The sequence below is a fragment of the Podarcis tiliguerta genome (genome assembly GCF_965153285.1).
Source record: "Podarcis tiliguerta genome assembly, chromosome: 9".
NCBI lineage: Eukaryota > Metazoa > Chordata > Lepidosauria > Squamata > Lacertidae > Podarcis > Podarcis tiliguerta.
Genome location: NC_139542.1, coordinates 45,385,906 through 45,400,152, shown reverse-complemented (window position 1 = coordinate 45,400,152; position 14,247 = coordinate 45,385,906). Strand labels below are relative to the sequence as shown.

Below are 14,247 nucleotides of genomic sequence, written 5' to 3'. Positions count from 1 at the left end.
ACATTAGGCTGCACACTTGAAGATGCGTTTACAAAGACCCACTTCTACTGTATATCCAATTATCACAGTTAGTTTCTAGGACACCAATCACCTGTCATGGCTCTATCTAGGAGAAGCTTGATCCTAGCTATTTTAACTGGCAACTGGAGCATCTGCAACCCTGATGCTGTATATACACCCCCTCATCCTAAACAGAAAAGCAGATCAACTTGGAAATTGCTCATTGGACCCATGTGACAGTCCACCTATAGTGCTGAAAACCGCTGGACCACCTTCTGATAGTCCACAGTATTACAAACAGCAGATACAGTCACTTTTCACATCACAGCTGTTATATTTAGTAAGGCAAAAGGAGTGGTTTTTCTTTTCTACTACTGAAGTGCAGAAGTCAAACAGTGCAAAATACATTACTTAAGAAAGCAATACAAAACACTATTCCCCAGTGGGAATACTATACTGGCTACAAGCCACTGAGTCCTCTTTTTTTAAAGCTACTAAAATTTGTGGGAGTAATACACCATCAATGGTTTGTCAACTATAACCCCCACCCCCCAATAGGAGAAGCACTATACCAGAGCTTTCAAAACTTTTCATGTTGGTGACACACTTTTTAGACATGTATCATTTCGTGACATAGTAATTCAGTTTTGCTAGCAAACCGGAGGTTAAACTAACCTCTTTCCAGCCCTGGGAGCATTCGCGTGATACGCTAACATGTAACAACACACAGTTTGGAAAGCTCTGCACTAGACAATAAACAATTTTGCTGTTTATAACTGTGGTAGTTAATATGGAACTGCAACCAAACCTTCTTTTGGAAGTATGCAAGACTCAACAGCAAATATTGAGATTCATTTTGAACATCTTGCTAAACTGTGGATTATATTACCATAGTTTAGAACCCAAACCATAGTTGGAGCTTCTAAACACACACATAGACAAACCTTGCCTTATAGTCAGTTGTCTGCTTTCATTTTTTTCTGTTCTCAGCACTTACAAGTTTATTCCCCTCTTTTATGGCAAAGCAACCTTGGGCAGTAGAGCAACAACCATACCAAGAGGTTGTCAGTTCAGGCACTGTGTTAAAACCGTCAAATAGCACAAATTATTGCTTTAAAACTCATTTCAAACCATGGTTTCTGTGTCTGGTTTGCCACCCTAACCATATGTCATGGTCTGCCAATTCAGACATCATATCAACCCCTAAGAAATATTTCTGAACCATGGCTTGGCATCATTTTTGAACCAAACAAAAGATGACACTGAGAAGGAAAAAGCTTCAGAAAGTATGTTAAGAGCTGTGTTACACAAAGGTCTCTTAACGTATTATTCAAATATAACCACTCATCTTTGCAACTGAAGCACAAATTAATTCATCATGAAGCACGACCTTGACACCATTAGCTGTCTCCCTCCCAGCCCAGAAGAGATTTATAGGAGATAGTTTTGGAGGGCATTCCACATTTCAGCTTATTTTTACAAACTGAAAAGCAATATACAGTAATAGCCTTATACACTTGCCAGACACCATACACATGAAGGTGCAGCAACACCAATAGTATTTATTTAAAATATTTTTACCATGGAAATATCATTTATGAGCAGTATTTTTCCCAAGAAAAATATCAGAATTCTCCATCTGAATACCAGTTACAAAGAAATCTTCAGCAAATCTAAAACAGTCTTTACACCTGCAGAGTTTCAAGTTTGCTTATTTAGTGAACACCACTGTCCATTTTTAGATCAGATTTGTTCTTATCGTTCTTCACAGAGTAGATGAAATAGGCCACAGTGTCTTTTTCATTCACCGGAATTGTCCGAAAATGACACCCAATTATCTGCAAGAAAAAATATATATCCTTGAACATAAGTAGGTATTGTGCAGATTATATATGAAGAAAACACAGTAGAATCTAGCCTGGCTTTCAAACACAAGTTCTTAGAACTTGAGCATCAGAACTTAATAGGTGGTGCTAATTGGCACACAAGGAACAAGACACCAGTATTGTATTAGAACATTTACATTTATTTTATACTGATTTAAAGAATTGTTGTCTCACTTTCCTTGTGGAAAAAACTCCCAGAAAAGTTTTGGAATATCAGTGATAAAGCATTCTACCCTATTTTCCAAGGAATAGAGAATGCTCTTCTTACATTCATCCAATGCAAAAACGTATCACTTAACTAGTCAACCCATGAGATGTTCTAAATCAGTTAACAACCTGCTGCCCTCCATATGTTTTGGACTACAACTTTCATTGGCCCTAACCAGAACGGTTACTGGTGTAAGTTGCAGACCAAAACATATGGAGGGCACCAGAGTGGTGAAGTCTGCCCTAAACTGTCCAAATACAGAGGCCAAAGCAGTGGTGGTAACTGGAAACTCTGGAGCCACTGGGAACTATTTCCATTTGTCCATTTCAGCAAAAAGCAACTGGAAGGAGCATAGCTCCAACTCACTGGATTCAACATTGTCTGGTCCCTAAACAGGGAGAGAGATATAGTTCTACCAAGCAAGACAAAATAGTCCATACAAAAAGGTAACGGTTGTTATTGAAAACTTGTTCAAGAGTTCAACATTTTGAAGTGTGGAAGAGCAGTGGGCTGCAAAATAGTAGTACTGGGACTGGGAATTTAATTATTCAAAAACAACCTAGAATAGAAACAGACAGTGAAGTAGCCAGGTCTGTAGATGATACCAAAATACTGAGAATGCTAAACTAAATGAAACATTCCAAAAGGATCTCCAAACTTCTGAAACACCCCTAAGAATCTCAAAAACACTGTTTGCCTTAATAGCCACCCTCCATTCCTTTGTCTACATTACAACATCCAGTAATCATCTGGTAAGCAGTGAATTCCAGAAGTTGTTGCATAAAGAACTACCTGTCTGCCTTAAGCTGAAGGCTTCCTCTAGCTTTGTAGAATCTAAGATGACCCACACAATGCAACAAGCTCAAAAGAATCATTATCATACACTGTTCCACCATTGCAGCATACTCAGCTGACATTTTCGATTAGTTTTCCACTATGTCTGCAGGACCTCTTTCTTAGCTGGTTAAAGTCAATTCAGACCTCCATCAGCATTTATGTGAATTAGCGCTCTCTTATCTCAGGCACTTTGCAGCGATACCAAATATCATCATTATGTTGCCCAGCCATCCAACTTGCAGGTATCCTTGAGGGTCCTTTACTACCTGCTTAGGACTCCAGCATCCCAAATGATTTTGTTTCGTGTGCAATCTTGGTTACATCTCATGTACACAGTCCTATGCACGTCTACTTAGAAGCAAATCCCACAAGATTTATTCCCATTTAAAATGTTCATAGGATTACAGCCTAACCCTGTCAGAAAGCTGCATAATCATCAGTATGAAAGTGTACCAAGATAGCAATAGTCAGCAAAAAAGAAAGAAGAAAGTCATCAGAATGCAAGGATTTGAGAACTCTAGTTCAAAAGAGCCACATAATCTAGCACATTGTTTCTTTCTTTTTACTAAAGTATAAATAATTGAAATTGCACGTACTTCAACAAGCTGTGCTTTGTTAAGTCCCGGTCTGGTCTGTAATTTGAAGTGCCTTTTGTATCTTCTTAGTGTGTTTACTTGCAACTGAAACAGATCAACCTGCAAGGGAATTACAAGATTCTGTTAACTCGAGGGCCATGTCAACGAGTTATTTTATAGTGTGCATGCTGCACAGAACTTTCTAGGCAATGTGCTTTCCCTTGGCCTCTTAAGTATATTGCATTACATGAAGCTTCTATGCCAGCAGCAGCCACCACCTGGAACAGGCAGTCTCAGAAATCCTAAACTCTAAACATGGTAGATTACATGTTTTGCATGTATATCTGAAGAGGCATCTCCACCCCCATCGTTCAACCCGGACACTGAGATCCAGCACCAAGGGCCTTCTTGCGGTTCCATCACTGCGAGAAGTGAAGTTACAGTGAACCAGGCAGAGGGCCTTCTCGGTAGTTGTGCCCACCCTGAGGAATGCCCTCCCATCAGATGTCAAAGAAATAAACAACTATCCGAATTTTAGAAGACATCTGAAGGCAGCCCTGTTTAGGGAAGCTTTTAATGTTTGAAGTTTTATTCTGTTTTTAATGTTCTGTTGAAAGCCGCCAAGAGTGGCTGGGGAACCCAGCCAGATGGGCAGGGCAGAAATAAATTAGTAGTAGTAGTAGTAAGTTAAAGGGACCCCTGACCATTAGGTCCACTCGCGGATGACTCTGGGGTTGCGGCGCTCATCTCGCTTTACTGGCCGAGGAAGCCGGCGTACAGCTTCTGGGTCATGTGGCCAGCATGACTAAGCCGCTTCTGGCGAACCAGAGCAGCACACGGAAACGCCGTTTACCTGCCCGCCAGAGCGGTACCTATTTATCAAATTGCACCTTGATGTGCTTTCAAACTGCTAGGTTGGCAGGAACAGGGACTGAGAAAAGGGAGCTCACCCCGTCGCGGGGATTCGAACCGCTGACCTTCTGATCGGCAAGTCCTAGGCTCTGTGGTTTAACCCACAGCACCACCCGCGTCCCTTTAGTAGTAGTAGTAGTAGTAGTAGTAGTAGTATAAAGCCCATGTTTCAATCCCCAGAAACTCCAGCTAAAGTACCTCAGCTAAAGTAGTAGGTGCTGGGAAAAGCCTGCTTCGAACATTGGATAGATGTTGTCAAAATTATTAACTAGATGGACTAATAGCCATTATGCAGTATTCAGCAGCTGCCTATGCAATGATCCACACTGCACGTTGAGGCAGTGGGAAAATGCAGAGACACATTGTGAAGCAGGCCTAGTAAGGAGCTTCACAGCAAACGAAACGGAACTTCAAACAGACAACTCTCTGACAAGTATTTTGTACAGATCATACACTGGGGCCATCTAGTGCACTAGCTTCCTCAACCTGGTGCCCACTTTAGTTGTTTTGAACTAAGTCCCATCAACCCCACACAGTACAACCAATGGTCAGGGAAGATGGAAGCTGCAGTCTAACATTTCTGGAGAACAGCAGACTGGAAAAGACTGGTCTGTACCTTCATGCTCCCAACTTCTCCTTTTTTTTAAGAAAGGATGAGCTTAAATGTCAATACAATCAAGACACAATAAAGGAAACATACAAAACATGTGGGATTCAGTAATAAAAAATAATGTCTGTATCACCTGTATCACAACATCATTTTGTATGGCCTCCACAAAACATTTGCCTACATGCAGGTAATACCAGGAATATTAATCTACCTCTGGAGCGTCAACATCTTGCACTGGTGAGTCACCATCATCATCGCTGCCTTTTCTCTTTCTTCTGTTTCGGACACTTTGAATTAAATTTTTGTGGAAATCACAAATATAAAGATGCCTTGCCTGAAAGTTTTTTAAAATAAAAAACAACAGGTTAACATTGGGCAGCAACAACATTCTCAAACTTCACAACTCACAAACTAAAGGACACCAGTGATTTTCAGTAAAGGAGTCAAGTGAAATTAGCCACAAACACATTCAAGGGTACCAAAAGCTGCCAGAGGAATCTTGTTCCGTTAACAAGCTACTACAGTGTTACCAGCTTGGCTCAGGAAATGCCTTTTACCACTATTTTATTCCCATTGGCTAAGTAAAAATACAGTTATCAGAAACTCAGTAAAGCCTTTTCACAAAAGTGGGCAGAATACAAGGATAGGAAAGTGACAAAAGTCGCATCTTTTTTGTTACTTCTAATAAGATTTAGTATGTTAATGGATGTAAACACTATTTCCACCTTTCAAGAGTAGATTCTCTATACAAACTTATGTTTCTTTGGATTGAAAATCCAAAATTTAGGATGCTGTGACTGAGTTAGCATCTGCCAAGATTCAGGGCCAAAGGGGTCTTTTTAATTTAATACATCTGTACACAAAAACTGTCTTTAAAAAAACAAACAAACTAGAGAGTGTAAATGCCAACCTGAAGACACTTAACAGCATACATCTCAAACATATTTACTTAAGCCATTGCTTCCACTTGGGTTCACTACCTAGAAAGTGTGTTGAAACAGCATCCTAAAGCTGCAATCTTAAATATACTCACAGAACTATCAATAGATTTACAGTAAAAACCCTGCAGGATTGACTGAAAATCTACTAGGAACTACTTGGAAATATCGCTTTCATAATACAAACTGAGGAACACCTTCCCCCACCAACCCTTCAAGTTACCTCCTGGTATTATATTTGCAGTATGTTATTAGCAACCTTTATTTGCTGCCAGGCATCAACAATGCACTTTTAACTGAGTCGGTAAAATAAAGAGGATCAAAATACTGTACTTGTTCGTTCCAGTTAAAAAGCGCAAGCAGAGTGTTAGCCATGCAATAGGGAGCCATGAGCCGGCAGACATTTACTCCGCAGGTTAACGTGCTCCGACTTGAGGAATGTCTGTTGTACTAAATGGTTTTTTCTCTCTCCGCCTTTCCTTTAAACATGATGGAGGGAGTGAGGGTGGGGGAAGAATGAGGAAGACAAGTCGGACGACCAGCCTTCAGGGTTTCCTACGATTGCGGGTGTTTCGCCGAAAGAGAAAGGATTATAACGAGAGAGCCTGATGGCTGCCAAGGGGAAGACGACACAGTGGCAAAAGTAGGACGTGCAACACTGCAGCACGAGGCGGAGCAGCCAAGTACTGCCCTCTCTAGAGAAACAGAAACACTCCATGAAGCACACACGTACACACACACGACTGGTCCTGGGAGAAAGCGAAAGAGAACCGGGATTTCTTACGAAGAGACGTGCACACACGATCACTACGATTTGTAAAGGGGGGTTGGGGAAGAAGCGAAAGCCAAACCGAAGGGGGGTGGGGAGAGGAGAGAGCAGCCACTTCCACCCGCACTTACAAAGACCAGTAGCCCAGCTTTTGCAACGTCAGCCACGCAGCCAACTATACAGCAAGGGCACACACAACAGAAACAGGGAGAAACCCACAACGGCCAGCCATTCAATGACGGGAGGCGGGGGGAAGAAAGCAGAGCAAAAAACAAATCCAACTGCCTTTTATTGCCTCCGTACTCCGGGTAAAGGGAGAGGGTGCTATAACAGCCTATCCACGCAAACACCTTTCATTGATTTCCTTCTTTCTTGTTAACTCACCCGGGGCCGGGAATGGATGGGCTGCAAGGGGAATGGGCAGGGAGATCGATGGCTATTAGCTGGGCTCCCCCTTCCAGGGCATTTCCCGGGGACTGAACGCCAGCCAGGTCGCCCAGTTACAAAGAGGCAAAAAGGCAAGGAATTCCGCGTAACACTGGGCTTCCCAAGGAAGACCATCTCGCCCATTCATTTCCCCCCTCCTCGACTCGCTTTTGTTTCCTCCTCCATCGCAGCGTGCAATGTTAAGCGAGGAGATCTGGGGGCTACTGATGTTTTCTGTGCTTGCAGCGGGGCTGGGGGAGAGCGAAATGAAATGAGAGAGAGCAGGCGGCGTAGAACTGCGACGCCTTCGGGTGGGATCAGGCAGGCGACAAAGCTATCCCGGCAAAGGAAAGCGAGTGACCTGAGCCGGCACTTACGCTCTTGTCCAGCTCGATCTTCACCTTCTTCTGCGAGATGCTCTTCTGGATGCGCTTGCTGAAGCTGGCGTTGCCCGCGGCTCGGCTGCACCGCTCGCCTTCCTCCCGCAGGCAGCACAGCTGTCCCGCGCCGGGGCCCGCCGCGCCCGGAGGTCCGGCCGAGCCCGCCGCCGTGGCCGCAGCGGCGGACGAAGCAGCTCCTAGCCCGGCCGGCGGCTGCGGGAGGGGCGGCGGCGGCGGCAGGACTTCCACGGCGGCGGCGGCGTTGGCCACCACGGCCGGGACGGCGGCAGCTTCTCCCCCGCCGCGGGTCACTTCGTCGGGGCCGAAGCCGTTCATCGCCTACCTCCGCCCGTGCTGCGGGCTTTCTCCGGCGGCAGCCGATGCCTCGAAAGTAAAGTACAACTCAACGGGGCGGTGTTGCTGCTGCTGCCCCCCGCCCCGCCGCGGACGCTCAGACGCCGCCTCCGTCGCTCCTTTTGTCAAGGAGCGGAGGGGAGGGAAGGCAGCAGCGGGCGAGGGCGCGAGAGCCACCCAGATCCCCTCCTTGCAGCCGCCTGCGCCGAGCCCCTCGGGGTAGCGGGGAGGGAAGAGTAGGGGGCTTGAACCCCGCAGCTCCAACTCTTTGGAGAGGGGGCGGCAAGCAGAAAACGTCCGCTCCGCTGCCGTCCTCCGCTGGACACCGGGAGGGAGGGAGGAAAGACACAAACACCCCTCCTCCCTGTGTATGGAAAGACTGGACAGGACGAGGGAATCGCTTCCCTTCGAGCAGCGGGTCCCGCACTGCGCGCAGCCGCCCACCCTCTCCGAGCAATCAAAGCGCTGGCCTCCCTCTCCTCCAGGCTACGGGCAGAACAACTCCGCTTCCTTCCCTCTCATGTCATGTGCGGCGGACTTTTCAGCGGTTTCCCTGTTGCTACTGCAGCAGCAGCAACCTGCCCTACTGTGTGCGCTAGGGGTGTTCTCCGCCCCCCTCTCCATTCCTGCTCCTTCTCTTTTTACCCCCGCCTTCCACAGGCGCTCATGGGGGTTGTAGTTTTTCGGCACAGCTTTCGCTCAGGTCGCGGACGGGGCCAGAGACTACAGATCCCGAAATGCACCGCGGCGCAAAGCCCCCCTCCGCCAGGGTTAAGTATATTTACCAAAGCGAGCGAGGGAGCGAGCAGACGAATTTGCAAGCGTCTCCTCGCCTGGGCGCGCGCGCACCAATACAACAGGCCATTTTACTGGCTGGTAGCGAGGGAGATGCTTGCAAACCACGCACCAGAAAGGTCTTTCCGCTCGCCTTCCCCCAGCTCCGCCTTCTCTTAGAGGATGTGTGCAACGGGAAAGAATTAATGCGTTTGTTAGCTTGGCTGCAAAAAAAGGAAGAAAGACGCAGTCCAAGTACGTATACGCAGCAAGCACCGCGTTCCTCCTTCCAGAGCCGCGGACGTGAGGGGCGCATTAGTTACACAAGAGGCGGCGCTTTCAGTAACCCCCTCGCAGCCGTTAGCGCATTTGAAACGGATATGCTTCGGAAAAGTTGAAAATGGAGCAGCTTGCCTCGTGTTGCTGCAGCTCAAGCCGCAGTAACCTCTCCCATTTGTGTTCATGGAAGCCCCGGCGCAGCCGAATTTACAGCTGCTGCCTTCCGGTGACAGTGCAAAGCCGAGCAACGCCGCGCGCCCGCCCCCTCCTCTCCACGGACACCTTTTGTAATCGTTACCAACAGCTCCTTGGGGCCTGCTGCATGTTTGCAAAAGCACATTCAGAACCGTGTTTGGGGAGGTAGCCTCTAGACTTGGGGCTGGGGCTCAATTTTATGAAATTTCCCTCCCCACCTCATAGACATCCATTAGGGCAGACGCCTCCGTCACAACGCTCTCGCCTCGGAGAGAAACTCCTTTTGTGTTGTCACGTGTCCGGAGTTAAATACAAAACTCGGGCAGATAATCTCCCGGCAGTTAAAATGACGCTGCCTCCGAGATCGTCGTCATTTCGAGGGGGAGAGAAGTAGGCCTTGGGTAAAAACACTGAGGAGAGTTACACTTGAAACCAGGGAGATTTTAAGCGGCCGCGATTCTACAAAATCCTCTTTGTAAAAAATATTTGTGTGTACTCAAGTGGAATGACTGAAGAGGCTTCACAAAAAGAAGCAGAAAACCCTTATATCTGGACCAAAAGAGGGTGACTCATGATACAATGGGACCCAACAATGTTTCAATTTAAAATGAGAAGCAAAGCCCCGCTTCTGTACATACTGCATTTGCTACTTCAGTCAGTGGACCCACTCAGATGTTCAGGCACCGCGGTTTCTCTCACTCTCTCTTCAAAAAACAACCACCACCAAACAGCAGCAACACATGCAGAGCACTGGGATTCATAGTGCTTTATACCATGTCCTGAAAAAAGAAAATATAATGTACAATTGCTTTTTTTAAATGCAGGAATCTTTCACCCAACGTGCGACTTGAACCCACAGCCCTGAGATTATAAGAGTTTCATTCTCTAGCAACTGAGCTATCCCTCAGGGTTGGCAATTGCAAAAAAAGGCCTTGAAAACTTATCATTTACCATTTCTTTTCTTTAAGAGAAACTTGGTGGTGTTATCCATTCTTATGAGTCTGCATCTGATTCAACTCAATGCCTTATTCTCTGAGTTTCTAATATTTTTATTTCTCTTGGTAGGTTGCTTTGCTGGGGGTGACCCCTGAAAAGTACAGTAATTAATAACTGCAATGAATAAATAATAAGGTGTTAAAGATGGTCATCCCTGCTCAATCTCTTCGCTGCGCAAAAAGCAACTGAAAGCACTTTCAAAGGATGCAGTTCTTAGTACTTGGAATAAGGTTTTATTTGACTGAAGGAAGAATTCTGTACACTGTCCAATACAACAGCAGCAGCAACAGCAGCCGCAATGTTTACACAGGCAGTTGCCTGGATACCTTCAGAAGGACATGAAAGAGAAATGAGGGGTGACATGCATAAATGACAGCAACATCCCCACATCCCCAATGTATTTAATTTCCATGTCAAAAGTAGAAAGTTCAGTTAAAATGTAGACAAAGCAATATCTAAGGACAGAGCAGCTGCATCCCAATATTCCTCAAGCATTACATACTTATTATATGTCTCTGCTTTTATCTGTTGGCATTGAATAGTGTGCTTTGTTGATTTTCTCCGTATAAAAGACACAGAACAGCTGAAAACTGGCTAGTTTACTTTCTGTCCAGATAACACCTCTCTTCAAGGATACTCTGGTGATAACATGCAGAGCCTTGAATTTTCATGTTCTGCCTATCCCATTCAATAAGAAAAAAGCATTGCTATAATATATTTATTTATACTTTGCTTTTTCCCCTTTACAGGGACTCAAGGCAGCTTATATATAAAAATGAGAACTGCTAAAAAAACAACAACAGAAAAAGCTATCATTAAAAAGTAATTAAACCTTTTATGATGTACGGTATATACAGAAACAATGTACTGAAATGAACTCACTTGCAGGATTTGATTAAGACACTTACAATTAACAAATATAAATAGAAAATATAAATACGAGGGTAAAATGTTAAGAATATGTCAATAAGGTATGATTTCAATTTCAATATACAGTATAAGGTATAGAAAATAACATGCAGAAGAAATGAATAAGTGATAAATCAGAAAGGGAAGTTGAGGGAAGCCGGGGCGGGGTAATAGAAATGTAAAATGCAATTTGTGTGTGTGTGTGTGTTTTATTTAGTATTGATTATGGTAACTTTTGTTGGAAAAAATTAATAAAAATAATTTAAAATAAAGTAATTAAACCTTGAAATAAGTAGAGCTATATACATATATAAAATCTATTAAAACCAAACAAATAATTACAATAAAAACAGCATGGCACCAGCCCTTTATTAGAACCAGCCAGTTCCCAAAAGTCTATTGGAACAAGAAAGTCTTCATATGCCAGCAGAAGGACAACAAGGGGGGAGCCAATCTGGCTTCTTTAGGGAGGAAGTTCCAAAGTCTGGGAGCAGCCACCAAGAAGGCCCTCTCTTGCATCCCTCCCAAGCATGACTGTGAGGATGCAGGACCAAAAGAAGGACCTCACCTGAAGATCTCAAAACCTGGGGAGGTTTATGTGAGGGAATATGGTCTTTTGGATAGCTTGGACCTAAGGAGTGTAGAGCTTTATAGCTGATAACCAGCACTTTGAGTTGTTCCAGGAAAGAGACCAGTAGCCAGTGGAGCGAGTTGTATACTTCCTATAACCAGCTCCGCTCAATTATCTGGCTGCAGCTCTTGAGTCGACGTTTCTGAGCACTTTTCAAAGGCAGCCCCACATAGAGTGCAATACAGTAATCCAAACAGGACGTAACTAAGGCAAGCATCACTGTGACCAAATCATACATCTCAAGAAATGGGTGTAGCTGACACATGAGCTTTAACTGTGCAAATGCACTCCTGGGCACTGCAGAGACATGGGCATCCATACTCAGGGCTGAGTCCAGGAGTATGCCCAAACTGTAAACCTGTGTCTTCTGGGGGAGTGTGACCTCATCTAGCACAGGCTGAACCTTTATTCCCTGTTCCAAATGACCAAGAGCACCTCTGTCTTGCCTGGAATAAGTTTCAGTTTGCTCACTTGGCCCAATCCACACCATAAAAATATATTGACTGACTCTACCAAGGCCATCCTGCTCCTGGAATCCCGTGGACACAAAACTACCTGAGCTTGACTTGAATCAGTTTCTATAAATTCAAATTACTTATATTTATGAAAGAGAGAGAAAACCTGACGCCTCCTTACCCTCAAACCTGGGGAAGTCACACACTTCAAAGACTTAAGCACAACCTTAGGTATGTTTACTCAGAAGTCCTGCTATGTGCACATCAGATTAAAGACATAGATACCATATATTTATATCTATATACAGCCATTGAAAGCCTACTTGTAAAACCTACAAATTCACTTCCAGGAAATTCCTATACTTCATCAGGGCTCCCCAGGGTATGTGGAATAAATTCCAAACTCAAGGAACAATCACTAAGAATATATCAATATAGTGGTACCTCAGGTTAAGTACTTAATTCGTTCTGGAGGTTTGTATTTAACCTGAAACTGTTCTCAACCTGAAGCACCACTTTAGCTAATGGGGCCTCCTGCTGCTGCCGCACTGCCGGAGCACAATTTCTGTTCTTATCCTGAAGCAAAGTTCTTAACCTGAAGTACTATTTCTGGGTTAGCGGAGTCTGTAACCTGAAACGTATGTAACCTGAGGTACCACTGTACCTACCTCCCCATACTCATTTGATGGTGCCATATAGTTCATTAATGAACTAACCGAACAATCCTAACCATGTCTACTCAGAAGAAAGCTCTGCTGAATTTAGTGGGGCTTATTCACTGTGAGGAGTCAGGATTGTAGTTTAACTCATTTTTCTTCTGTTCACTGGCCTCAGGCCCGTTTTACCCATTGAGGCTAGTGGTGTGGGGTGCCAAGTTCTGGAGGGCGCCAAGCGAGAGTCCGGGGAACATCCAATGAGCGTGCTGAGTGAGCAAGGGTGCACGCGCCGCTCCTGCTGAGCATCGGCTTGGTTTTTCCCCTTTTAGCCTGCAGGAGCCGAATTCTGTGGGGTGCCAGAAGGCTAAAAGGGGGGGAAACCGAGCCGATGCTTGGTGGGAGCGGTGCACGCACCTTCGCTCACTTGGTGTGCTGCCTGCTGTGGCCACCGTGGCATGAAGCGGCCAGCTGAGCCAGGAGGCACTGCGTCCAGCCTCTGCCTCTTTCCCGCCGGAGGAGCCGCCCTCCAGCCACTGCCTGCCTCCTCCAGCCCTAAAAAAAGGTCAACTCTGGGAAAGGGGGGCGCGCCGAAGGGATCTTTGCACCACAGCACTGGATATGCTTAAGACGGCCCTGACTGGCCTTCTCAGCACCTGAGCTCTTCCTTCTTTCTCTGAATCTGAAGCAGAGATGGCCAGGCACTGTAATGACTACAGCTATGCCAAATTAGTTTTGTGGCCTGGCTGGGCACAAATCCTCCTTGATGTTGGTTGGAAGCAGTCTGGCAGCAGTGTCAACCTACCTAGTCCAAACCCACCTACCTAATCCAAACCAAGCAAAGGGAAAGGGGCATGTGCCCAGCAGGGGAGCAATGGCAACTCAATAAGAATTTGAAGGATGGATGATGTAGACTGCCCAAGTTACATCCATAGCATCTGGTTGCAACACAAGCAACCCATGTTGGAGGTATACAGTAGTGCCTTTTAGAATTGGCACAAATGTTTCCCTGGAAACTCCAAACCAATGTCTGCATTGGATCTGAAAGTCAACAAGAGTCAGTTTACATCCTGGAACACATGCTTCCAAGAGTTTACTGTTGTCAGGAGGAATGCAAATATTTTCTTAACCAGCTGCTATATCTGAACAATTTTAAAGGGTTGTTAGTAATGCAATGTGCTGGTAGGAAAATAAAAACTTGCTGGATGTCACTCAAATCTTACTTTGCATTAGGAATACTAATTTTACAGACAAGACTTTTAAATCATGCATTTGCCCATGCAAGAATTAAAGTCATTGAGTGTTGTCTGTTTGGGGTGGGGTGGTTAACTCTAAAAGTTGTAGCAATAGGGTTGGAAATACAAATAAAATTGAAAGTAGATTCCATTGAAGCAAGTAAGTTTAGAAAGTTACATTTAGGATCAGAGTGCCAAACTGGAAGTTAAATTCAGAATCTCATT

General features: G+C 45.0%; 1 protein-coding gene across 1 annotated transcript; it reads right to left on the bottom strand.

Annotated features, from left to right (window-relative positions):
* Positions 1-314: 314 nt before the first annotated feature.
* SAP30 (Sin3A associated protein 30) lies at positions 315-8,513 on the bottom strand. The gene is made up of 4 exons (XM_083457609.1): positions 7,539-8,513; positions 5,240-5,362; positions 3,528-3,626; positions 315-1,838 (listed from the first exon to the last, which is right to left on the bottom strand). The coding sequence occupies exons 1-4, from the start codon at positions 7,875-7,877 to the stop codon at positions 1,716-1,718; spliced, it is 684 nt and encodes a 227-aa protein (XP_083313735.1). The 5' UTR covers positions 7,878-8,513; the 3' UTR covers positions 315-1,715.
* Between the last annotated feature and the right edge of the window lie 5,734 nt (positions 8,514-14,247).